This window comes from Ictidomys tridecemlineatus, chromosome 4, assembly GCF_052094955.1.
Source record: "Ictidomys tridecemlineatus isolate mIctTri1 chromosome 4, mIctTri1.hap1, whole genome shotgun sequence".
Classification (NCBI taxonomy): domain Eukaryota; kingdom Metazoa; phylum Chordata; class Mammalia; order Rodentia; family Sciuridae; genus Ictidomys; species Ictidomys tridecemlineatus.
The window spans coordinates 94855161-94879706 of record NC_135480.1 but is presented as its reverse complement, the minus strand read 5'-3'; the positions used below and the strand labels follow the sequence as shown (position 1 = coordinate 94879706).

The window sequence follows — 24546 nt, the reverse complement described above, 5'->3', positions numbered from 1 at the left end:
TGAGGCAGGCTGGAACTTGTCCTGTTTGCCTAAGTCTCAGTTAAGTCTCCAGGGAAAGGACAATCAGGTGGCATCATTTGGAAAGCATCTCTGACTCAGGATAGGAAGAAGTCCACTGAATGACCATGGCAGTGGGTCAGCTTCTCTCCTGCCCCCACATCACAGGACTCTGGCAGCTTTGTGTTTGTCATCTTGATATCCTGGGGACAGACTAGCTCTTCTGGGGGAAGACTGACTTAGTTGTGATAGGAACAAGGTTGAATGACAAAGCTGGGGTTTAATGATCCTATAGGCTCCTGAACAGTCTTTTGTAAGGAGTAGCTCAACCACTGGAGAGGAAGGAGCAGGCTTTGCATTCCTTCAGACCCAAGCTTGGGTGCTTACTGGCTGGGTAACTCTGGGCAGGTGACTTAAACTTTCTGAGCCTCAAACTCCTCATTTTGTTATCAATGTTGTTATGAAGACTAAATGAGATAACGTGCCAGAAAACTCAAGACAATTCTGGCTCACAGGAAGGGCTAAAAGATGGTGGCTATGGTGTTATTGGTGTCAGTTGTTACTGCCATGATGCTGAAACTTGGGACATGGAAAATGCCCCTCAAGACTTCCCTTCAGGTATTAATCCTGTCCTTTGATTGTCCTCAGTGAACAAGATTTAATAGTAGAGTCTAGCACAGGTAGCTGAGGTCATTCCTGATCTTGAAAGACAGTGGGTTTCTTCAAACAGATCAATTGGAGGAAGTAAATTCTGAAAGTCAGTTTTGAATAACACAGTCAGTCCTATAAATCAATATGCAAACATGAGTCCATGACTTTTTCTGATGCTGCTCTTTGATAAATAGCCCCATTTAGAGGCAGGGCAGATTTTTCTCTTTATTACCTTCCCAGTGTGTCTAACCTCCATCTCATGCGTCTCATAAAATAATTTTAAAATCATCAATAAGATGAGACCACTCAAGTTTAGTGATCAATTTCCTAGCCTATTGGATAAAAATCAAGTCAAATTACTGTTGGTAATTTAAAAAATAACCCAGCATATAATAATAATGCAAAAAATTATTTATTAGTAAAAAAGAGAGAATTTGTTCGTTATACAGAAAAATAAAACAATGAAACATTCCCTACAAAAATGTCAACTGTGAGTTGGCAATTTTTTGTACAGCAGGCGTGGTACGATGACCAGGTTTGAGGACTTCATCTTAATACCTATATTAGCATCAGAAAATTGAAAGCAGTGACATGTAAACTGTGTCTGTGATATTTTGTTAACAGGTTGCATAAAGCAAAGTGTTATCTAGATGTGGTAGAAAAGTAGCTATACCCATGCCATGTTCCAAATTAGTGTCGTTTCTATTAACTATAGCAGATGTCACAGTTTGTTTCCCTCTTATAGAAATCACTGGCAGTGGCTGCCGAGGGTGCGAAGTCCATGCAGTCGGTGCTGGGGTAGAAGTACTCAGCTGTTCTGACTGCCTCCAAGTGCTCCGCCTCACAGGATGCGCAGTAGCAGACGGAGGCTGGGGCTGCAGGGAAGCAGTTGTACTGGGCATGTGAGGGCAAATGATGGTAGGAGTAGTCTTCCTGAGAATGGCCATGGTTTAGGGTGTCCAGAGAAGGGGGAGAACTGTAATTATCCGGAGGGTATGAAGGCAGCTGAGCCGGTGAGTAACTGTAGTCTAAGGAGCCAGAGAGAGTGGAGGAATCTGAAGGTGATCCTGGGGTCTAGAGAGTGAAAACCAAGGAGCAAAGAGCTCAGTAACTTAAACAGGATGAAAAGAAGCAAGCACCGTGGATTTATTCACACGGAGTAAGAAAATTAGGGGTAAAATCCCCAAACACAGAACCCAAGTCTGCAGAAGTAATTTTATTTGCTGACTACATGTTTTCATGATACCACATTCTGTATTTACCTATTTCTTTCCAACAATAAATTGCCTTGCTTTACTGGCTTCCTTTGTTATTACCATATATTAGAGGATGTTTTGTTCTTAAACCACAAAATCCTATTGTGCTTCGGATCACCTGTATATGGAATCCTGCTGTTTGCCACAATATAAGGGGCAGGTGGCACCTTGGATATTTCTCCACACCCTTGATGGAGAAGAACCAGGTGAACACGGAACCTGCCCAGGGAAAACTTGGATCCAATAGGACCCAGCCTCTGGGCTATTTCCCATCACACAAGTCTTGTTCCCTGAGGAAAAAGGTACACACTTCCTTCTCTTTATGCAAGTCACCAAGAAACTTGAAGGCTTTCTTAGAAGAGCAATAGGTGTTTGGGGCCCAGTATTTTCCCCATAATAATATGCATATTCTGTAGTGTTAATTTCAATTCCTTCTAAAATTTAGTCTGATGCCCATATAGACATCTGAAAAAAATCAAAATTAAAAAAATTTCAAATTTCTTCAAAAAGAAAAAGAAACACTTTAAAGTTTTAAAAATTATGAGTTTCTAAAATAACTAATATCTATTAATAGAAACCTTACTTCATTTAAAAAGATGACACATTTTCAAACACTTGAGATCTATATAGAACACAAAATTCAAATTAATTAAAAGATTAGGCTTCATTTTTACTAACCATCTCAGACCCAAATGAGTTCCTATGCCTACGGCAGATCCAAATAACCAGTTATTGGAGTCAACTCAGTAACAAAACAACAAAACCCCTTTATCTGAATGAAATTTCATAGTATGTACAAGCAGCCTTAATCCTGTTTTCAAGATCTCAAAAATCCAAGGGCCATTGTTTAAACTACCGATTTCTAAATTAGTAGATGTTTTAACTTCACAATTTAAAAAACATTAAGTATTACCAGGAAACCTTTTTATTACCACATATCAACTTACTTGGAAAATCATAATTGTGTATCCAAAGGCTTATGCTCTGCAACTGTGACTATCTTTATACATTGAATTTTAAATGATTCCTTGTTTCTGGATGGTTTCCTTGTTGATAGACTTTGTATAATTTCTCAGGAGATGACGCAAACTCTTACAAAGCATCACTACCCCAGAGTTAGCAACAATCAGGTTGTATAAAAAATGAAGATAAATTACCAGGCTCTGGTTAAAGCAGAAAGGGGTGGCCGGGAAGCTGTCTGGGAAATAGTGTGGAGGACTTTGCGTGCAGTTGGGCAACGGCTCTGACAGTGTGTCAGTCTGAAGATAGGAATCAAAGATCTGGTCCAGGCAGCTTGGATTTTCTTCACAAGAAACACAAGTGTTAAATTCTCGGGGTTGAAAATAATTTGGTGTGGAAGACATCGATTCAGGCTCAAAATACAATCCTAGAAGAGAAGGAATTTTTTTTTTTTTCAAAATGGATTTGAATGGAGTTTTCTTCAAAATTTTAAAGAGTTACTATTCTAGGAAAAGCACTTAAGAAATTCCAGAAAAGTAAACAGGTAGGCAGTAACTTTTTAGTTATCTTAGTTAATTCAAGTGTTAGTGAAATGAATCTGGTTTAACATTGTGGCAATTGGCTTTCAGTGTGGCTAGGGTAAAAATGAGGCATGGTGGCCTGACCTGTGTCCAAGTGTCAAAGTGGAATAATGGTTCAAGCCTCTGCCATCACGGACTACAAAAGCATCGACAGCCTGCCCCTATCTGTAATTCAGGTAACCTTCTTAGAAGTAAATCAGAGGTATGTTCAAGGCTTTAAGAAAACTTCTGATGCTGTGGGAAATAATTCTCTTGATTCAGGGTTATTGTCTTCACACTTAATAATTTAAATTTTGAGGAGAGGGTTTTGAGAAGTGACAGGAATGACGATGCAAAGGATAAAAATGGAAACCAGAAACTTCTTTATGGAAAACAGTACTACTTATTTAAAATTACAAAAAGCAAAGCATTTTCTTAGTGGACATGTTAACAGGAGAGTACACTGAAAACCATGTTAAATACAAAACAAAAACAATTCGGAAATATCACTCCTTTTCCATTTTAGTATTAATAGGACTGACATGTAATAATTATCCTTAAGTGCTCAAGGAAGAGAGGTTTAGAGTATGCCCACCAAAGGGGCTCAAGGATATTGAATTTTTCTTTCTTTCTTTCTCTCTTCTTCTTCTTTTTTTTAAATCTCAAGTTCCTTTAAGTTAGAGTGACACATTCAGTGGGAACCCCCATCAGCACAGGTTTTCTTATATATGACCTTCTTAAACTCTTACCTGCTGAGTGGCATAGGAAGGACTGTTTATGTAATAGATTTATTCATATTGGGCTGGGAAAACTTACACTTGTTTGAACTGATTTCTGGGAAGAGAGAGAAGAAGGGGAGGGAAGCCCCTGTCGGCTAGAAGCTAAATGAACAAGAACAAAAACATATTTTAGTGTCTCAGGATGTTCTATATTCCAACTACTAGTGCATTAAAAAATATATATAACATATTCTAAAAAAAAATTCATATTGTAGTCAAGTTGGGTTACTTGCAGATGAAAAACTGGGATAAATGTGAAGAACATGATCTTGGGACAGAACAGGCAGCAGAAAAGAGACAGTTCAGAAATGAGGGCAAAACCCTGCACTAGTTTCCTTGCTGGGCTTGCATCTGGAGTCACTATGCCTTTTTCACCTTCTGATTGGTTGGATTCCAATTAAATGGTGGTGCCTATCTTAACCCCTGAATCAAGCACTGGAAGACCTTTGAGATGGACTTTTGAAAAAGGTTTTAAGGGAACTGTAATGCGGGCTGTACTGACCTGCAGAAGATGGTGCGACTGGATCTGAAAGGTGGATACTGGTGCCTCCGGACAACTGCCAAAGCAAGAATATGACCATGAAGCAAAGAGAAGCATATCATACAGGGAAAGCTAAGACTCGGACGGGAACTGTTTCCTGCTGCTGTAAGGTAAGCCAGATTCTTTCTTCTAGAAAAGGTTGTCTCCCTTAAATACAACCAATGCTATATTTTTTTTAGATTCAACTTTTATGTTTTTTTGTTTGCTTGGGTATTTTTCATGATATTAGAAATTTAATATTAAATTTTGATACACTTAATTTTTAAGTTGTTAATTTTGATAAAAATAATTTTTATGTTACAGAAATGTAACACTTTGAGAAAACTCAACAAAGTGCCTTCCTATTAAACTATTTAGTTTCCAATAGTGAGGAGTCACATTTATATAATTCAACTAGAACTTAGTTGTTTTCCTCAATTTTCACATAATATCTGATTTCTTAGTCTTAGGAATACATTTTTCTGAAAGAACATAATTCCTAACTTTGTTAAGCCTGAGAAGCTAAAAAATATTCACAGTCTTACTATCTATGAACTATTAAAATAGAAAATATTTTCTTAAAGGTACAATCAGGAGTTGAAGCTGATTACAACAGTTGAAGTAGAATCGACATTCTAGTCTAAGGTCAGGAAATATTTCAGCTCTTTATATGTTTTTTACCATTTTTAAATAAACGTTGCTCTTTTCATTACTGTATTTTAAACTTAATGTTTATGAAACTGTGCCTTTAAACTATTTACAGCAAAGCAGCCTGCATTTTCCTGTTGAATGGATAATTATACTAATGGAGTAATTTAGGATTTTTTTTTTTTTTTTTTTTTTTTTTAAGATTTCAGGCGGCAGCTTTAAATTTTAAAGGGACAGTGTTGCTGTGGGATTCTGGTCTGGGAAGTTGATCTCACCACACCTCTCTTGGGTTCCAGGGCATACTCACTTCCGTACACTGAGCTACTGGGAGAACTGCACAGTCAGCCACTGCTGAAACAGGAGGTGGTGTTCATTCTGAAAATGATCCATGCTGTAATGTCATGAACCAGGAAGCTGGAATCCTTTACCAGCTCTTTATGCAAATATTTGGCTACAGCTTGAGCTGGAAGACTTGGAAGGAGTGGGTTTTAAAAAATCTGTTTCATTGTAGAGCTCTCTTTAACCCCATTTCTCCCCTGGATTGGCCTGTTTGCCTGCTCCCTGTTATCCTGTTGTTATCTCCCCGAGGTATGTTTACAATATCCTACTTGATATTATCTTTCTAGTCATGGGTTCACTTTCTACTTTGTCCCAACAATAAAAAGAAAAGCACCTTTCTCTTAGGTTTCAAACAGCACAAAACCTACAATCTCTACTTTATAAAAACACATCAAGGCTGTTAAAAAACAAACTAATGATTAAAAAAAGGTAAATTATATATTTTGATAAGTGCTATCTCTTTACCCTGAAGACAAAAGAAATGTGTCAGGATATGAGGGGGGGGGGAGGAGAAAGGGAGAGGGGGGGGGGAGAGAGAGAGAGAGAGAGAGAGAGAGAGAGAGAGAGAGAGAGAGAGATAGTATTTGCAAATTAATCTGGTTGACAGTGTTTTTAAGTTAAATTATCAGTCTGGCATGCACATGCACATAGTTTCTCTGGCACTGCTTGAGATCTGATATTTCTCTCAAACTATAACTTCATGTTTTCATGCTTAAATTTTTAACTGTGGAAACTACTCTGACTTTACAACAAATTAAGATAAATTTCTTCCTGTTTTGTAATATTTGATACTATTAATTCTCTCTTTGGCTTAAAGTTTCCCAGAGGTGTCCTTTAACAATTGAACAATTGAAGATAATCTCCATTAAGCTAGAAAGGCCTACCTACACCAAAGAGCAGGCATAAATTACCCTTGGGTATTTGCCATCCTTGCCTACTGAATATACTTTTGCAGCATTCCTAGAATCTCAGATCCTTCTGATGGCTCCCAGTGAGGGATTTTATATCTGGCTCGCCTTCTGAAATTATGTGTGTTACTTATACGTGCTTGTGAAGGAATAGGCTGACAAAATCTTCCAGGAAGCAAAGTAGTATTTTTCCTGCGAGGTGCTGGGTCAGGAGTCCTGCTTTATTTCTCCCCGGGAGTGTGTGTGTGTGTATGTTTATGTTGGGGGTGCGGATTCAGAAAAAGTAAGTCTTAACTGCTCCAGGGAAACTGATTAGATACACAAATGAAATGCTTTCCACTTGCTTTACCTTCTGTAGCTTGCTAACAAGGGAACAGTGGTTAATCCAGTCTGTAAGGACCCTATAGCAATAAAGTTGCTTCGCCCAAATGGGATTTCTGCAGGTGCAGTTGAGGCAGAATTCTAGGAAGTATCAAAGCTCATTAGTGAAAGATATTGTTTTGTACTGAACATCTTGACTGGGACAGTGGGGAGGGGGAGGGTGTTTCAGACCTAATTTTATTAATTATATATAACCATCTCTGAACTGAAAGGATCAAAGTTACCAAACTCCTGCTTAGTATGGATGGGTTTTCTGAAAGAGAACTTAGAGAGTCAATAGGTGGGAAGGTTTTTTAATGCTAAATATAATACTAAATATAAAACAACCTTGGTCCTATCTTTTGCTCAACCAATAGCAACTGAAAGACTGTGAACTTTAGCTATAATAGAGGAATGCAGATTTCTGATCTACTTATCCCCTCTGGTTATTATATAAACTAAATGAAACAATGAGTGTGCAAAAGTACTTTTAATGAAGAACCACTGTGAAGCCTTGTATAAATGTAATGAATTTTTAGTGATCAGAAATCCTGCAGGCAGAGATATTAACTTCTCTAGCTGTATTACAAATTCACAGCAAACTCACACCTGACTTCTAAACTCTGAACAGAGGGTTAGATTAAGATTATTGAATAGCTGACTTTCAATCCCTGGTTGTAATTTTATTTAAGTTTCTTTTCCCAGATAATATTTATTGGCACTCACTGTATGGAAACCACTCTTCCAAGCACTTTATATGCAATAGCTCATTGAATCCTTACAAAATCTTGTTATCCCCAATTTAAAAGATAAAGGGAAACAGGCAAGAAAGATGGAGTAATTTGCTGGAAGATACAGACCATGGAGGAGCTGAGATCTGAACTCAGGCCATCTGGCTCTGAACCTGTCTCACTACTCCTACATACTTTGCCTCCTCCCATTTCAGGAGATTCATTGCCAAAAGCTCATTTCGTGAAGTTGGACATTGAACATAAACAGCACCAGGCACAAAAACCGTTATAGGGCATATGCCCACAGGCTGGATAAGGACCAATCCTAATAGAGGCAATACGAACCCCAGCTGCCTGATCCTCCACACCCAAACCAACCCACAAGCAGTGTACTGTCTATGGAGGAGCTCTCCTCCTGGGGGATGACTTCCACTCATTTTTGTTGGGTTCTGCTGCTTCCCTAAGCAATCCTTTGTGCTTTAGAAAGGAATACAGTATGTCAGGGTACCTTATGATTGCCCAGACCAATTCTGTAATAACCTGGACCTCCATACATCTTAAGGAAGCAGTTCTATGTATACTCCAGAGATATGGCTCTCTTGTGTTGGGAACTTCAGTGACTAGTGATTTACAGACAAATGACCTCAGAAGCTGAGTTCCAGAAGAATAAGGAGGGTGGGAAAGATGGTTCACAGATAGGTTAACCTGGAAGGGCTCCCCTATATGAGGTGAATTTCTAGGAGAGATTTTCCATGGGTATGTGAGGGCTGGACTTACACTGTCTTCCTAAAACAGCAACAATCTACTTACCTGGCTGACTCTTTTCCTGAAGAGAACCAACAAGCCTTTTATTCCCAACTTTGACCAGTGACAGATGAACTCCCCCAAATCCTGATCCCCACAACATGACCCACCTGTTCTCTGTGGCTTCCTGGGGTGAACTGGGATGAAGTTGGGCATAGACATTGTAAGAACATCTGAGGAAGGCAGGGTCTGGGGGTGGCCTCCACACCTTCCTAATATTGGGCTGAATGAGGTCTATTACGGGCTGGGGAGGGAATGAGGGGTTCATGCTTACGGTTCCCCCTGAGGCTGCCTGGTGTGCCCTCCTTTGCTGCAACAGCTCCTTCACTGTGATCTTCACCCGGACACCTTGATACACCTTCGGTTTTTCTGGGAAAAGGCAACTGAGTTAGTGGTCAAGTCCAAGGTCTGGTATCAGGCTGCATAGTGATGACTCCCTTTAGAGGCTGTGTCCACCAAGGCCAAGTTTCTAGGTTTGGACAACACAGCGAGAATGCTAAAAGATAGTTTAAGGTAGCCAGAAGTTTCAAAGGATTAAGAGAGGCTGAGCAATTTCTAGGGCCCCAGTGGGAACAGAACACATGGAAATTTGTGGGGTCATCCACCCCAGGCTGGGCCCATCCTAGAACAATAACACACAGATGTCTCTGCTCAGGAATATGGAGGCCAATTCAGGGTTGCCCACCACCTTGGCTAAGGTGGGAGACCCTGGGGTTCTGGGTCCAGCCTGCTGGGAGAAGGTATTATGGATCTGATTTATAGCAGCTGACAGCCCACTTCACCGTGATGTTCCCACTGGTGTTAAGTCTCTTCCATTTCCTCCAGTCCAGGCCTGACTTCTGGGGAGGCTACGACCTCTACGTGCCCTTAGCCTGGAAGCCAGCCCCAGCCCTGGGACAAGGTTTGATTTGGTCAGCCCTAACCTGGGCCGGTGGGACCAGAGAGAGAACCTAGTAAAGAGTCTCGGTCCACTCCCTCCCTCCTCTCCTTCTTCTGCCATCTCTCTTTCGCCCTTTTTCTCCGCCTTTCCCGCTCTTCACATTTTCCTCCTCCCTCCTTAGGCCCTGCTCTAACTCTCCCCTTCTTCCCCCTCTCCCCACCCCCTCCCTGTCCGGTGCAGGCATTTCCCAGCGGCACACGGAGCCTTGGGGGAGAGTCCGCGCAGCGGGAGCTCTGGGAAAAGCCGTCCGGAGGCTTCCGAGGACCGCGCAATCGTTAGGAGGAAGCCTTTCGGGAGGAGCCGCCCCTGAGCTAGCTGGGCCAGGCGGATTGCCCCGGCAAGTCGAAATGGCCAGGTGCGCGCCGCAGAGGTCTGCCGGAGGGACCCCAGCGCCGTGTAGGGAAGGCCACGGCCCTGCAGAGCTGCAGTGAGTAGGCCGGGCAGGCTGTAAGGCCAAGCCGGGCCGGGCGAGCTTTAGAGGTGGAATCGGCCGAGGAGCCCTGTAGGACTCCTGCCCTGACCTCGACCCTGGAGTGAGCGCCTGGGAGTAGCGCGGGGTGGGGCCGGGCGCGGCGGCTGGGGGCGGCAGTGCGTTTAGCCTGGGCATCTGGTGACAGTGCTAGACCGCCAGCGCCTCGCCTGGTCACTGCAGGGACCGCAGCCGGATAGCAGGGAACCCCTCACCCCAGACCAGAGATAGGGTCTCCCCAGGAAAGGGGTCGCGCTCTTCTTCTCCTAGACCCAGGGAATCTTGCTCTTGGCCCTCAGAGCCCAGGCGCCGTGCCCTCTCCGTATTCAGTCTCCTTTCCTCCCGCTCCCACTTCCTCGCTCGGTTCGGGACTCCGTGGGCAGTAGACGCGTCTTGGGGTCGACACAGAGACCGCCACAGCCCAGTTTTGTGCTACCGATGCGCTCTGCTCGCGTCACGAGCTCACGGTGAACCTCTAGCTCCCCCGCGCCGCCGTTTCTGGGCGCGCAAGGTCCGCGCCGCGAAGTCCCAGGACAAGACGGTGGAAAAGTGGGAGGGAGGGCAGGGGTCCTGGGGGTACTCCAATGTCCGGAGCGGCCAACTTGAGTTCTGGGCCTCTGCTCTGGGGAGCAGGCACCAAGTGGGAGCGGCCACAGCTTGGCCCGCGCCCTCTCCGGGTCCTGCCCGGCCCTTACTGGCGTGCTCTGACTTTATGCCTCTCTGTTGTATGCAGGAAAAGCTGTGGAAATACACCCTGATCGAAATGCCCCTGGCCCGCATGATCTGACCCCCCAAAGAAGCAGCTGAATTACCGGACATCGTGGTCAGCAGGAACTGGGTCGCAGGCTGGATGCTGCAGCTGCAGGAACTCTGCGCCTAGGAGGGCTCCTGTGCAGGGAGAAAGGCAGAGATGCGACATTTTTAAAGTTTCACAAAGCATCTGGCTGCACCCAGGTCCCTGGAGCAGGAGACACACAGAATTAATGTTTTATACCTTCGGGTATAGGTTTGAGTTTTTCCCCCCTCATGCCAAGTATTTAAAACCTCTAGAAACCCATGATTTGACAATCAATGATTGCGCGATACTTTCAATTTGAATATTCAAAGGCTTAACAAAATGGACTATCTTCTGCAGAAATCCTGCAGACAGGCACCCCATAGGGAGTCCAGAGAAACAGGGAGTGAGACCCCTTTAGGTCCTGACCCTTGCTTTTATTATATTTTGAGCATTTTGTCCACCTTCCCACAGACAGAGCAGGTGTCCTCAAAGATTCTCTGTATTTCTGCCTCAAAAATAACTCAGAAGCCCAGAGTGACTTAGATTGACCCTCATGACCACCTGAGCCAGGTTGGCTGGCCAGACTGATTCCCACATGCCCAGTCTCCATTTAAGGGGAAATCTCACGTTTTGGTGACTGAACATGGCAACCTGTGGGTGTGGCCCAGCAAGGGGTCACTGTGGGCTCAGATTGCAGGCCAGAGGACAGCAGAGGCCTTCCCTCTGCACTTTGTGTCTTTCTGGCTTCACCTGGCCACATGTGGGCTTCCCTTCCCTTTTTATTCTGCTGCCTTACTTGGTCCCAAACACTGAGGTTTCAGCACTGAATTCCTGCCCATTAAGACCTTTTGATCCATTGCATGTATCTGGGGATGCACATGGGCCTCACCCATGAACAGTTTTCTAAGGCTGGTATTTCATCACTGCAGTGTGAGGTCCCTCCTTCTGCTCTTGTCTTTCTCCCTCTAGAGCTACTCCTGCCTTCTAGCTGTAGAAGCACCTGTGAGAAAATGGTGACAAGCTGGGTGCCTGCTCATTTTTGCTGAAAGGACATGGATTTGTTTTTCAAAACTTACTTTGGGGTGAGAGGTGGAAGGGATTTGAGGTCAGGCTGCACCCTTGAGCTAGGCCGAGCTCCTCACAAATGACTTGAGGCTGTGCTAGCTAGCTCATCTTCTCCAAGCACTGGCTGTGCCCCTTCCCTGTGATTTGGAAGATGGAAGAGAGACAGGGCTATGCCAGAGAGGGAGAAAATCCTCTGTAGCAACACTAGGAGACAGGGGTTCCTTTGCAAATAACCAGGATAATTCCCAGGATATCAGACCAGGTGATTGTTAAAGCCCTCTGTTCTTTAATCATTCATGAGTTCTCTAGGGTGAGGGATTATAATTAGCCCCAAAGGCCTTCAGAAAAAACATCTGAATGTACCCAAATGTATCAGAACAAGGGCATCATATAGAACTCAAGGAAAGGGCATCTCTGAAAATGATAAGTATGCGACTATGCTGAGTGTGAATTGCTTGACAGCTGGAGCCATATGGCTGGGGGAAAGGATCAGGAATAGGGATTCCTGAGGTGGCTCCTGGCAGTAGAAGGCAGGATGGAGGTGTTTGTCCCAAATCCATTTGGGATATAACAGCGTTTGGAGCTTATTTCTCCAAAGGCCCTGGGCCTGTGTCCTGATAGAAGCTAGGCTTGAAGACCAGATGTGAGGAAGGAAAGGGCAGGGGGAATTGAGAAAGTCCCTATCTCTGCATTGTCCTGTCATCTGCCATGCCAGGGCACTGCTTGGAATTAGGGATGGTCTCTTGTCCTCATAGCCTCTTCCATTACTTTTATCTTCTGTTTATTTTTTGGTTTGCTTTTTAAACACCCCCCCCCACACACACACCATTTTCCTTCGTCTCTCTTTCTATTACTGTTTTCCTCAGTTTCTTGCCTGTATTGCTGTTTTTCTCTCTGGTTCCCTATGCTACCTCTATTTCCCCATGTTCTGGGGTGCTGTTCCATATTTTCATGCTTGATCTCCTTCCTAACCTTTCCTTTACACGTGGAGATGAACAGAGAGGGCAGGAGGCCATTCTGTTCCCTTGGCAACATCATGGAGGTTCATGCTAATGATAGGCTACTCATTAGAGAAGACATGTGAGACTTGAGGTGGGGGATATTCTTTGGAAATCGTGGGGTCTGTAGGAACAGAAAAGAACCTATGTCTCTTCTTCCAGAAGCCTCTGCCTGAGCCATGGCAGCAGTCCTGGGGTTTCTGTGTTGGCTTCTGTTGCTGGGATGAACATCAAGTTCCTGGTCAATAACTTCAGAAAATTAAATTTCCCCATGCCTGACCCCTGTTTGAGGAAGAACCCCTTCCCTTCCCCACACTCTATTCTGGTTGTTAGCCCAATAGTAAGGAGTTTTGGTTTCTGATGTTTCTGTAACTACAAAATCCCAGCACAGGTATTTAAGAGTCAAACTCCATGCTTGTGCAGGTAGGGAACAATCTTTTCTAAATAGATCCTGGACTCCTCCTTATAAATCTGCATGTATGCTGACACCTGAGCAACCAACTGCTTCTACCCCAAGAACCCCAGAAACCCATAAAAATGGGTAATCCTCACAGATTTTTTGGGGGGATACTAGGGATTGAACTCAGGGGCACTAGACCACTGAGCCACATCCACAGCCTTATTTTGTATTTTATTTAGAGACAGGGTCTCACCGAGTTGCTTAGAACCTTGCTTTTGCTGAGGCTGGCTTTGAACTCGTGGTCCTCCTGCCTCAGCCTCCTGTGCCACTGGGATTACCAGTGTGCACCACTGCACCTGGCCTCATAGACTCTTTAAAGTTCTCATCTGTTGTTCATTGATGTCAGGCACTGTGTGGTATGGTTCCTCCATTTTATAGACGAGGAAGCAGGCTTTCCAAGATGATTGAGCACATCAGTGATGGAATTGGGATTCATATTTTGATAAGTCTAACCCAGGGCCCTTGGTGTTAACTACAATTGTCGTCTTTCTTATCTTTTATAACAGAAGCTCTCAAATTTTCTGGACTTTAGCCCACAAGAAATTCACACATATCTGCAACAATATCTACATTTATAAAACAAACTATCCTTGAATCAATGTATATTTATGCATGTGAGGCACTCTGATATTTTCTATCATATTCTAGCTTTTTCATTTCATTCTGTTTATGAGAAATAGATGTTGATTGAAAGTTACTAAGGTAATTTAATGTTACCCTCTCATGAGTTGTAAGTAGCATTAGAGAAGTGGCACTCTTAAGATATGCACTCACATCTCTGTGTTGTGCTCGTGGGAGTGTTTTGGTGTGTAGTTTATTTGTGCAAGGAGTCAAAGATGGTACAGCATACTGACTTGAGAGTATTCTGGAAATGCCCTGAAGAAGAGACTGGCTGGAGATGAGGATGAGCTGTTAATTATGCTTCTTAACCATCTGTGCTTCTCAGTCTGGAACCCTCTTGCTGGAAGCACTGTCACTTCTAGGGTGTCTGCCCTGAAGTCCTGATAATCCCTTTGGGGTTTTGATTAAAAACAAGAAAAACTGTGGGTTTTAATCCACTATACCAGGCTCTTTGGCTTGAAACTATAACATTGGACTCAATATTTAGTGTTAGGAAGACTCTTTGAAGTAGGAGGGACTTAGAGTCTTTTCCCAATATCTCTGCTGATAGCTATTTAGCCTCTGGCTTCATTGCTTGGCTGAGAGCCTGGCTCATAGCAGAATCTGTAGAGAGGAAATGAGAGCTCATTATTTATAAGGCAACCCGTTCCAAGATTGGACTTGGAACAGTCTAAGTCCAACATGGTGATCAGTGATTGAGCCATAATTCAATTAGGTATTAATTGAGCAGCACTATGTACCAGGAATGGTATCAAACACCAGGAATACAAAGAAATAAGTCCTGGTTTTTGCTATCAATGGCTCTGTTCTCTCACTTCCACATGAGTGCTTTTCTATTACAAGTTTGTTTAGTTCATTCATTCATTGAACAACCATGTGTTGATTATCTGTTCTGCCCCTGTCTAATGCTCGTATGAGGAAGTTATCATGCCTACTCTCTACCCAAGCTTTCTGTTCTTGAGGCCTCCACCTGCAGTTTCTCTGGTTCTTCATAAATCTGTTTTTCAGGTCTCTGGTTGACCTTTTCACTGAGCTCAGAAACCCTTCAGTTTGTCATTGACCATCTTCAAGTCAGTCAGCGGTACCAAAATCAATAGAATAGATTTGCTTTTGAAGTTTTAAACTGAATATTTTAACTGAAAAAACCTTTGGTAGTCATTAGTATGCAAATGAAACTACAGAGCATTATGTTTTTCTCCCAAATTAGGAGGTTTTATAATATTTAGGTACCGGCATATTCAAAGACTTTCAGTATATGGAAAAGGGATAGTTTATTCCCTCCAAATTTGACTACACCTCTAAATTTTCCTTATTAATGCAAAGTTCCTTTGTCACCTTGAGTTTGGACACTGTTACCATATTTCTTGTGGGAAATATCAAGTTCCAAAAATTGAATACATGGAGGAAACAGGTAAGTATTAAGTCCTAGAATGAACATTTGACCCATATGAAAATGACCAGGAAGTCTATTACGTGAAAGCTATTCAATGGTTTGTCAATTTCTTCCCATAAGACACACTTGAAGTTTTAATTTTTTTCCTTTCAAAGTTTCCATGAGGAACAAGAACCTGATAATTTATCTCTTAAAAAATGACATCATATTATACACTTCTTAAAAAATTCATCTTTTACTTACAACATTTTTATACAACACAATATTTGAGAAATACAAAAATACATCAAGAAGATTGTGATGAACCCAACTTCTATGTATAACCATAAAACTATATTTTAAAAAGAATACTTTGATGAAAATCTATGAATGTATCACCAAGGTTAAGAAATAAATGGTTGAATGTTCTTTTATTTTTGACTAAATTGATTATTAAGCATTGAAACTTGGGTTTTTCCACTCAAGATATTTTGTTAGGGGAAAGGTTAGCTTACCAGTGCGATATCTAATTCCTAGATATTATTATTATTTTGGTTCCCATTGTTTTTCCTTTTGGAATAACATTTTTTACTATTTTCTTTTTTTCCTAATGTACTGAAAATTACATTGCATATTGCAAACCTACATGATTATTTAGTAAGGGTCATGGTTGTAGGGCACTGCTGTATCAAGAATCAAATATTATATGGTATCATCATTTGCAAATAACTGTAGAAGGTTTTATTATTATTTATTCAGTTTGACCCTGGGGGATTCTAGTTTCTGATTTGTTTATCAGACTTGTTTTAACAACACTAAATATAATACCAAGCAACAAATAATTTTTATTTATAAGTCTTATTGATATAGTCATGTCAATGCTAAATGAAATTTCAACATTTCCTGTGCTATTTCAAAAGTTCAGTAATTTCCTTTCTTAAAGATATTTTAAAACACTAAATCAATTATCTTAAATATGTAGCTACTGAAACTCAAGATCCACCTAGTGTCTGAATTTGTAGAACTTGTCTACTGGAGAGAATTTTCTCATTTACTGGTTTCAGGGAGCTGTCATCCACTGAGTCAAGGACTAAATAGTTGTTCATCTTTGTGGTCTAGTTTTAGCTTAACCTACCACACATTTAGTGAACACCTACAACATGCAAAGCCCTGAGCCAGGTGCTGGAGAAACAGTGATGAGCCCTCTATGTGTCCTTCCTTGTTTCTTTAGCTAGTGAATCACTTTCTTTAGAGTGTGTGATTTTGCACTTAACTTTTCTAGAGTCAATAGGTGGTGAGTATGGTGTGTGAAAAGAATAGTACAATATTGTTTTGAATAGAAAGTATACTTTAGACAGAACACAGTGATTGAAACCAATGGATAAATATAATTTTGGTATGTGGTTGACAGAATCACTATAATGCAATGTGAATTAAACCTTGGACATCAATAGTTATTTTGCTACTTTAAATATAACTGATGTTTAATTCCTTATGACTGTATCATTTAGATTTACATTTTGAAAATGGATTACAAAGATACTTTTCTGTGTATATATGTAAATATATATTTTACTATTGGGGTTAGTAATTCTTTTCCCTTTGTAGAATTTCCTTTGGAGCACTTCATTCTTCTTCCTCTACCACAATAGTACCATGACATTGTATTATTAACTGAGCTGTGGCAGGTCATAATGATCATTTAAAAGTATTATTAAATAAACAAGGTAAAGATGTGGTTTTCTTCTCTCATTCTTTGGGGTTTGAATAACATTGTAAGAGAAATATAAACACTTCCAACTGCATGCTCTGTCTGATTCCAGTGATTCACGGATGGTTGTCTACATTGCAGTTTTTGCATGGATACATTTCACTTTTGGCTTTTTTTGGACTTTCTTATCTAGTCAGCTTTTTAAAGTAGCTTGAATTTGACATTACTATCTCTGCTTACTTAAATCTTACATATATGCTAAATCCTGGCAGGGCCTGAAAGAGATGGAGTTTTGAATCTAAGCTCTTGAATTTTCTCTAGCTTTCCTAGAGAAGAGCAGGTTCAAAGAAGGAGGAGGAGAGAAGAATGTACACTTTCCCATATGTTGGTATTGGGCATGAAAGTGTGGTTGGTCTCCACATGCAGTAGTAAATTGGAAGTATTTGAGAAGGGAGCACTTTCTTTGTAGAAAAGAAGACAAATGCCCCATTTTCTGGATTGTTAAGAGCATGGTATTTTATGAGTGGTGGAATGAAATTATTGATCATGTGTGGTCATTTCCAATTATGACAGTGTAAGTAATAATTTTTATAGTAAAATTATTTTTAAAACAGCAACAGCAACAAAAATTGGGAGAACTCAAATGAGAAATAGGAGAGGGAAAAAAACACAATTTTCATCTTTTAATTTTGTAGCTTTTTTTTCACTTTTTAGCAAAAATGTTCCCAAAACAATAAAACAAATTATAAGAAGTAGAGAAACACATTGTAAAGCTAAACAGAATTTTTTTTTTAAAATCATTTATTATTTGGAATTCATTAGCATTACTCTTGTTCCCTCTAAGCACTTTTAGGCTAGATAACCAAAATGGATAGTACATGTGTATGGGCCTGTGTGTGTCTCCTTTTTTATTAACTGACTTTGTTAAACACCAAGAAAGGGATTCGATGCTTTAAGAAGAATGTATACATCATTGCACTCACTGCATTTTCTTGAGTTTGGAGGTCTGTTTACTGATCTTTACCTAACTAAGAACCAAGCAACTTCAAGTTGTGAAGAGATGAATGGACATAATACATTGGCAGATAACATCCAAGTAAGTGATATGAGCATGTCTAATATTTAGCATTATAATCAAAAGCTGAAGTTATGTGGGAATATGTAGATATTATCTATAATAATTATTATATTAATGTTATATATTATATAAAATATCTATATATCTCCGTATATATATATATGTGTGTGTGTATATATATACATATATATATATATATTTTACCTTAACAATATTGTGTTGTTTCTTCTTAGTAACAAATGGTGAGTAGTTATATATTTTACAAAATTAATTCAGAAAAATGACTCAGACTGCCATGAGGATCCCTAAATCCATAGAGGGGGTAAGATCTCTTCTGTCTGATGCAGAGATCTGTTGTTCATGTATGAGTTAACTGCTGGGTGACAGATGACTCTGAGAAAGTTATTTGGAACCAGGACTAAGGCCCCAAATTCCACTGGAGTAGAAGGAGTTTTTCTCTCCCACACTGAATATTGCTACTTTTTACTGAAAAATATTATGCAAAATAAAGCTCAGGCTAATTTCATTTCCTCTGGGTCTGTTCCCAGGAGTGAGATTGCTGGATCATAGGGTAGTTATGTTTCTAATTTTTTGAGGAATCTCGATAATTTGAAGAGGGATGTACATTTGCATATTTATTGCGGCTCTATTCACAATACCCAAGATAAAGAACCAACCTAAGTGTTCATCAGTGGATAAATGAATGAGAAAATGTGCTATATAGATACAATGTAATACCATTCAGCCACAAAAGATAAAATCCTGTCCTGTGTGACAACATGGTAGGACATGGATGACATATGTTAAATGAAATAGCCAGCTGTAGAGCTGAAATCATACACCATGATTTCACTCATGTGCATAATATGTACAAGTCAATCTCATAGAAATAGAGAATAGAATAATGGTTCTTAGAGGCTGAAGCAGGGAAGTGCAGGGGGAAGTTGGTCAACGCGTAGTGCAGAGTTACAGTTAGGAGGAATAAGTTCTGGTGTGCTCTGCTCTTGCACAGTAGGGTGACTATAGTCAGTGTGTTAGTCAGCTTTCAGTAGCCGTGACAAATGCCTGAGAAGAACGATTTAGAGAAAGGACTTATTTTGGCTCATGGTTTCAGAGGTTTCAGTCTACAGTCTGTGGGCTCCATTGACTTGGGCCTGAAGTGAGGCAGAACATGATGGTGGAAGGGCATGATAGAGCAAAGCTGCTTAACTCATGGCAGTCAGGGAGCAGAAAGAGAATGGAAGGGGCTGAAGACAAGAAATACCTTTCCTGGGCATGCCCCAGTGACCCAATTCCTCCAACCATGGCCCACTACCTCCCAGTAGTCCATTCAGCTATGAATGGATTAATCCATTGATGATCCACTTGTGAAAGCCCACCTCTGAACCTTACTCCACTGGGGATCAAGGCCTCAACACATGAGTTTTTGGAGGACACTTCATATTCAAACCATAATAGTCAATAATAATACATCATATATTTAAAAAACACTAGAAGAGAGGATTTTTAATGTTTTACTATCAAGAAATTATGTTTGAGGTGATATGCTAATTACTTTGGGTCATCATTTAGTATATACATGTATTGAAACATTGCATTGTACCTCTACAAGTGTGTACAATTATTGCCTGTTAATACAAAATGAAATTTAAGAAAAGGCAAAAAATTTTATACCAGGCTGCCAGAAAAGAGCTGGGTGGCCTGAAGGAATACTGCCCAGCAGGTGAGGCTCATTCTTGATTGGCTCTCCTGGGAGAGAGCTTTAGGGGGTGAGGTAAAGGAAGGCTCCCTGCCCAAGCATCTCTGCTGGTACTCCATACATTAGAAATGTGTTTGCCGAACCAGAAAATATCCTTAAAGGAGTAGAGAAGGAGAAATATCAATTATTTACATCTAAGTGTGAACAAGTCCCTTTATGTGAGTTTCGGGACTCTTACCTACCTGAAGTAGAGAATGAGTACTTGTAGAAGATGTGATAGAGACTGCATTGAAGGGTTTTGGGCAATTGGCTGGACAATGAGAGTCTTGGCTTCCAGGAGATGGCAAGGAGGGACCAGCGGAATCAGAAAGATGTGAGAAGGAAGTAAAGGAAGGTTGGTGGTAGAAAGACAGGAGGAAGGGTGTACATGTAATTTGTGGGCCTTGATTTATGTACTTCCAGTCAAAGTATGTGCAGGGCATTTATGATGGGCGTGGCCTGCAGACAGGTGCACTGCTTGGTGGGGGTTTTGCATCATTGGCAAAGGAACCCACTCCAGTCAGACTTACAGGAGACAGATTAGTGTTTCAGATATTGTTCATTTTTACACAGTGAGAGCCATACATCTCTGACCGGTAAGCCACTGGCAAAGCACAGTTAGGGGACATTGTGTGTGGTGCCACTGACTCACCTGACAATATGTTCTTCTTCCAAGCCACTTTGCTTTTTGGCATCAGGTGGTCTGTTTTTTTTTTTTTTGTTTTTTTTTTTTGTCAATAGCTTATTCCCATTTTCTCTAAAATGCAAGGATTCTGACTTGATCACCAACTGTCCATTTTACTCATCCATTCTGATAACCCTAGGCTTATTTCTCAGAGAGACCATGTCTATCTTAATTTACACAGTCACTGATCAAATAAAATTTTTGGCTTTTTTGGTGGGGAGGGGCTGGATTAAGTTTTTGACATCCTGGGCTTTAAAACAGAGTTGAAACTATGTATTTTTTAAAAAAACACACACATGTAATCTCTGGACCTCATCCTCTTTTATTGACAGTAACACATTTACACTCAGTGCCATATCTTTTTACAGTGCCTTTACATGCCCTTGTAATGAAGGAAAGGAATATGACACTTCACTCTTTAATGTCATATGGTATAAAATGAATTTTATTTGATGCCCCAACCTATATTATACCCTAGCTATCTCTTTTATTAAATAATACACATGGTTTATAACTAAGAAAAATTACACAGAAGAACCATTCTGTTTTATGATCTACATAATTTAAGGAAAAAAATCAGTGCCCCAAAATGATATTTCAAAGATAACAGAAGATTCAGAATGGAATTGGCTACTAAATTTCCAAAATGACCTCACTGTAAAGTTGCCTCACTAGAATATGGTCCATGGTATATTTAATTGACACTGTATTGTATTTCAACTGGGTTATGGTGGTAAAGATTACAAATAAATGCTATCGTCCATTAACAAAGGATGGCATTATGGCTTATCCTGAAAATCTAGTTCCGAATGAGCCAGTACATCTAAAGCAATCCCTGGAATACAGAACTCAACTTGGCGAAAAGCACAGAAGTCCTTTGGTCCACACCCTCAGTAAGCTCTGCGGCATTCATATGACCCCCAGGCCACACTCCCGTCTTCTTTGGTCCAAGTTGAATGGTCATGAAGGGAAGAGGGGTCTGTCCCCTCATCTGGGGAGAGAGGTACCACCTTTGGTGGTAGGTCATTTGACATTGTCATGAAAGGGGTAAAAGGGTAAGGAGGTGGGGTGGGGTACCCAGATGTGTTGTGCAGATCCTCCAGCGTGTGCAGAGAATAGGACTGAGTGCCAGCAAGGGAGGTCCCCCAGGTGGAGCTCCTGTGCTGTGTGGCACTTCCTGACTCGAGCTGGGAGAGGCAGCTGGTGCTGGGCGGCAAGGTCTGTAGAGTATCGGTGGGCATGGGGTCCGTCTGGCTGAGACCATCAGGCACTGCCTGCTCCCACGAGTCCCTCTGAAGAGAATGGGGTTATGTATTAGTTGATGCTTTTCTGTTTCGAGCGTTGCTGCTGGAGCCAACTTCCAGAGTAGCCTCAGGACCCTCCCTCTGCTATTAAAGCCCACCCAGGCAGCTTCATCCTGACACCAGAGGGGAATGCTTTGGTTCTTTTTTTTACTCTTGAATTAGATTTCCTATATGTATTGAGGTTACATTTCCCAGAAAACAACATTAAATGAATGAAATGTGAGAAGAATAAAATGGCCATGTACCCAGAATTCTATTGTTTACAATAAAGCACTGCTTGCATTCTTTTTGAGGCTCAGGTATCTCTGGGTCCCAGAATACCCTTTACACTAGTGGGTAAGTCGGCCCTTGGCCAGCTTTTTGAAGGAGTAGACTTCCAGCTACACAGTAAGCTTTGGAGTGGGTGAAGGAGGCTGCTCTGACCTCAGTGAGAGAAGAAATAGATTTGATACTACCTCCTCAAGCCTACCTCTCTTGGAGTGGGCTTAACTCTTTCATAGCTGTGCTACCTACTCCCCTCCTAACTCTGGGCACCTCACTTTGTTCATCTGTGAAATGGTACTTTCATAAATATACCCTGAGTCAGTGCATATTAAATGAACAAAAGCCCATAAATATCCCTGGTATAGAATAGGTACTCAATAATGTTAATTCCCTCTCCCACCTTTGGAGATTCACCTTTATGGCAAGAAGGCTTTACAGTTTTAGTTTTCATGAAGAGTTTTAGCATTCTTCAGCTCTCTATGAGCTCATCTTGTTGGAAGGATCCAGAGAACAACTTTCTATGGTAGAAATATTCTTGGGAAAGTGGGAGGCAGAGCACTGGGTGGGAAGAAGCCACCTGTGCTGGCATGGAAAGACAACTAGCCAGTGTCTAGATGTCACTACATGCTTCTCTCTTATGAGCAGGAGGAATGATAATGACTTGTGCTAATGGCATTGGGGGAACATGTGGCAAAATCTGCAGACTATTAGCAAAATGAACGTCAATTTTACCTGATAGTTTTTGTTTTGTTTTGTTTTTCGTTCAAATCCCTAGATGAGCGCTTGCTGTCAAGGTTAACAACCATCTATGAGCAAGTCTCCCTCAGGGGTCCTGGCAGAGCTGGCCTGACCTGGCCCTTTTGGGCAACAGCAGAGCAGCCTCAGGGGTCTCCAAGAGTCAGACCCGCTTCGACCTGGATGCCCAGTGCGGGGCGGGGCTGATGCCAGAGAGCCCTTTCTCCTCCTCTAACTCCCTGTTCCTGAAATAATACTCACAAACACGAAGTGAGCCGGGTCGCTGGGAAAGGGCGGCGGCAGGAGCGGCGGCAGCGGGGAGGCGCTGAACAGAGAGCCCGGGCTGGGGGTCAGGGCAGGCGGGCGGTAGTCCCCGTAGGGCTCGGCCAGGTAGGACTCGAGCAGCGCCGCGTGGCTCTGCCCCGCCGACGACTCGCAGGGAAAGGGCTTGGCCACGCCGCCGGAGGTGTAGACGTCATTGGAAAACGGCTTACTGTTGTGGAAGTCTGAGTCAGACAAAAAAGATCTTCTGACGCCATAGTAACCTGACATGACCGGCGAACCTGTTGCCAAACGAAAGACAAGTGGGCAAACAGGCCCACCCCAGCCATGGCAGGGCCTCTCTGTTGCCGCCGGGTGGCCCCAGTGTGAAAGGACGTTCCTGACACCTGCCTGACACCGTGTTAACGTAGAAATAGAACAAAGTCTTGCAAAGCTCGAAATATGCCTGCATTACTGTTAAAAACGGTGCTGGCCCCGTGTAACTAGGTTCAAGGTCCACTCTATTTTTAAGGATGAGTTCATTTTAGATGATGCTGTCACTGCTCAGCCATTCACATAGGCATCCCACAGTTACCTTCCATCTTCCAGAACTGGGCACTATGCTAGCAAGGGCTGGGCTTAAAAATCGAAGTCCAAGAATCTCTTGGCATTTACATTTTATTGAATGGAGTGTCTGAGCTCTGTCCCTGTGATACAGTGGGCTGCTTCTGGACTTATTACCTGAGACACTGCATGTCCGGATAAGATAATCCCACCGCAGATCAGATGAACGTTGTACTCTGTGTTCTAATTCTTTTGTGTACTGACCTTTCACACCATGTCGCTCACTGGGAAGGCATCAATCAAGGGCTTGCTTTGGGATAATATGGTTGCACAGAAGCCAATTTCAGAGGAACTCGGGACCTTTCTGCTTTGATGAGTTTGATGTTATTTGCTGCCCTCTCGTGGCCATCACTCAGTTCTCCCGGCACTACGTTTAGGAAGAGTGCCTGGTACCAAAGCTTGGGTGGAAATCGGAAAAGCTGAAACTGAGGAGTCTTTTAGTGCCAGAGAGATGTTCCAGAAGAGAAGAAATGTGTTTTTAAATTACTTTCTGACCCCGTATCTTAGTTGTAGAGGGAAATACATGATCGTTTAGAACATGTTTGGGGGTAGAGATGAGTGTGTAAAACCGATGGCTTAAGTATTCCAGCTGGAGGTGGGGTCAGAGTGGTCTAATTGGCTAAGACCAACCCCCTGAGTCACAGAGGGGTAGAAGTAGGGGAAAGACACAAATGGTGTTTCCCTTCACTTCCCCCAACCAGAGCAGAGGACTTCTGAACTGTGTCCCACCCACTCTTGGAGGAAAGAAGACCATCTCATGGAAACCCATCCTCTTTGTTATCATGACTCAGTCCTGCATGATGACACACACAGAACTTGGGCCACCCGCACACGATGTTATGTATACTATGCTTATTACTCTTTCATCTCTCGCATTGTCTTTCCAGCCAATCTGCAAGCTCTATGGAGGCAGAGCTGAGGTCTTAGACA

General features: G+C 41.9%; 2 protein-coding genes and 1 long non-coding RNA gene across 6 annotated transcripts in view; 1 reads left to right on the top strand and 2 right to left on the bottom strand.

Annotated features, from left to right (window-relative positions):
- Positions 1 to 1038: 1038 nt before the first annotated feature.
- On the bottom strand, positions 1039 to 8781 carry Pou2af3 (POU class 2 homeobox associating factor 3). 2 transcript variants are annotated; one of them, XM_021732410.3, is made up of 4 exons: positions 8520 to 8781; positions 4706 to 4760; positions 3062 to 3291; positions 1039 to 1722 (listed from the first exon to the last, which is right to left on the bottom strand). In XM_021732410.3, the coding sequence occupies exons 1-4, from the start codon at positions 8673 to 8675 to the stop codon at positions 1354 to 1356; spliced, it is 810 nt and encodes a 269-aa protein (XP_021588085.2). In that variant the 5' UTR covers positions 8676 to 8781; the 3' UTR covers positions 1039 to 1353. The 2 variants fall into 2 exon arrangements, with proteins under 2 accessions (XP_021588085.2, XP_077903096.1); XM_078046970.1 differs by having other exon boundaries at positions 8624 to 8781.
- On the top strand, positions 3267 to 16955 carry LOC144377182 (uncharacterized). Of its 3 annotated transcripts, none has more exons than XR_013437879.1 (5): positions 3267 to 3408; positions 3494 to 4854; positions 5308 to 5368; positions 9634 to 9880; positions 10656 to 16955. It is a non-coding gene; the product is annotated as an uncharacterized LOC144377182 (long non-coding RNA). The 3 variants fall into 3 exon arrangements; XR_013437880.1 differs by adding an exon at positions 5668 to 5959 and having other exon boundaries at positions 3287 to 4854; positions 10656 to 10979; XR_013437878.1 differs by having other exon boundaries at positions 3287 to 4854; positions 10656 to 10979.
- Positions 16956 to 20727: 3772 nt separating this feature from the next.
- Pou2af2 (POU class 2 homeobox associating factor 2) overlaps positions 20728 to 24546 on the bottom strand; it is a 38148-nt gene continuing 34329 nt past the window's right edge. Inside the window, exons 4-5 of the mRNA XM_040285176.2 lie at positions 22993 to 23294; positions 20728 to 21720 (exon numbers count right to left, since the gene is read on the bottom strand). Of these exons, the coding sequence (XP_040141110.2) occupies positions 21319 to 21720; positions 22993 to 23294 (704 nt within the window). The 3' untranslated portion in view covers positions 20728 to 21318. The remainder of the gene's footprint in view (positions 21721 to 22992; positions 23295 to 24546) is intronic.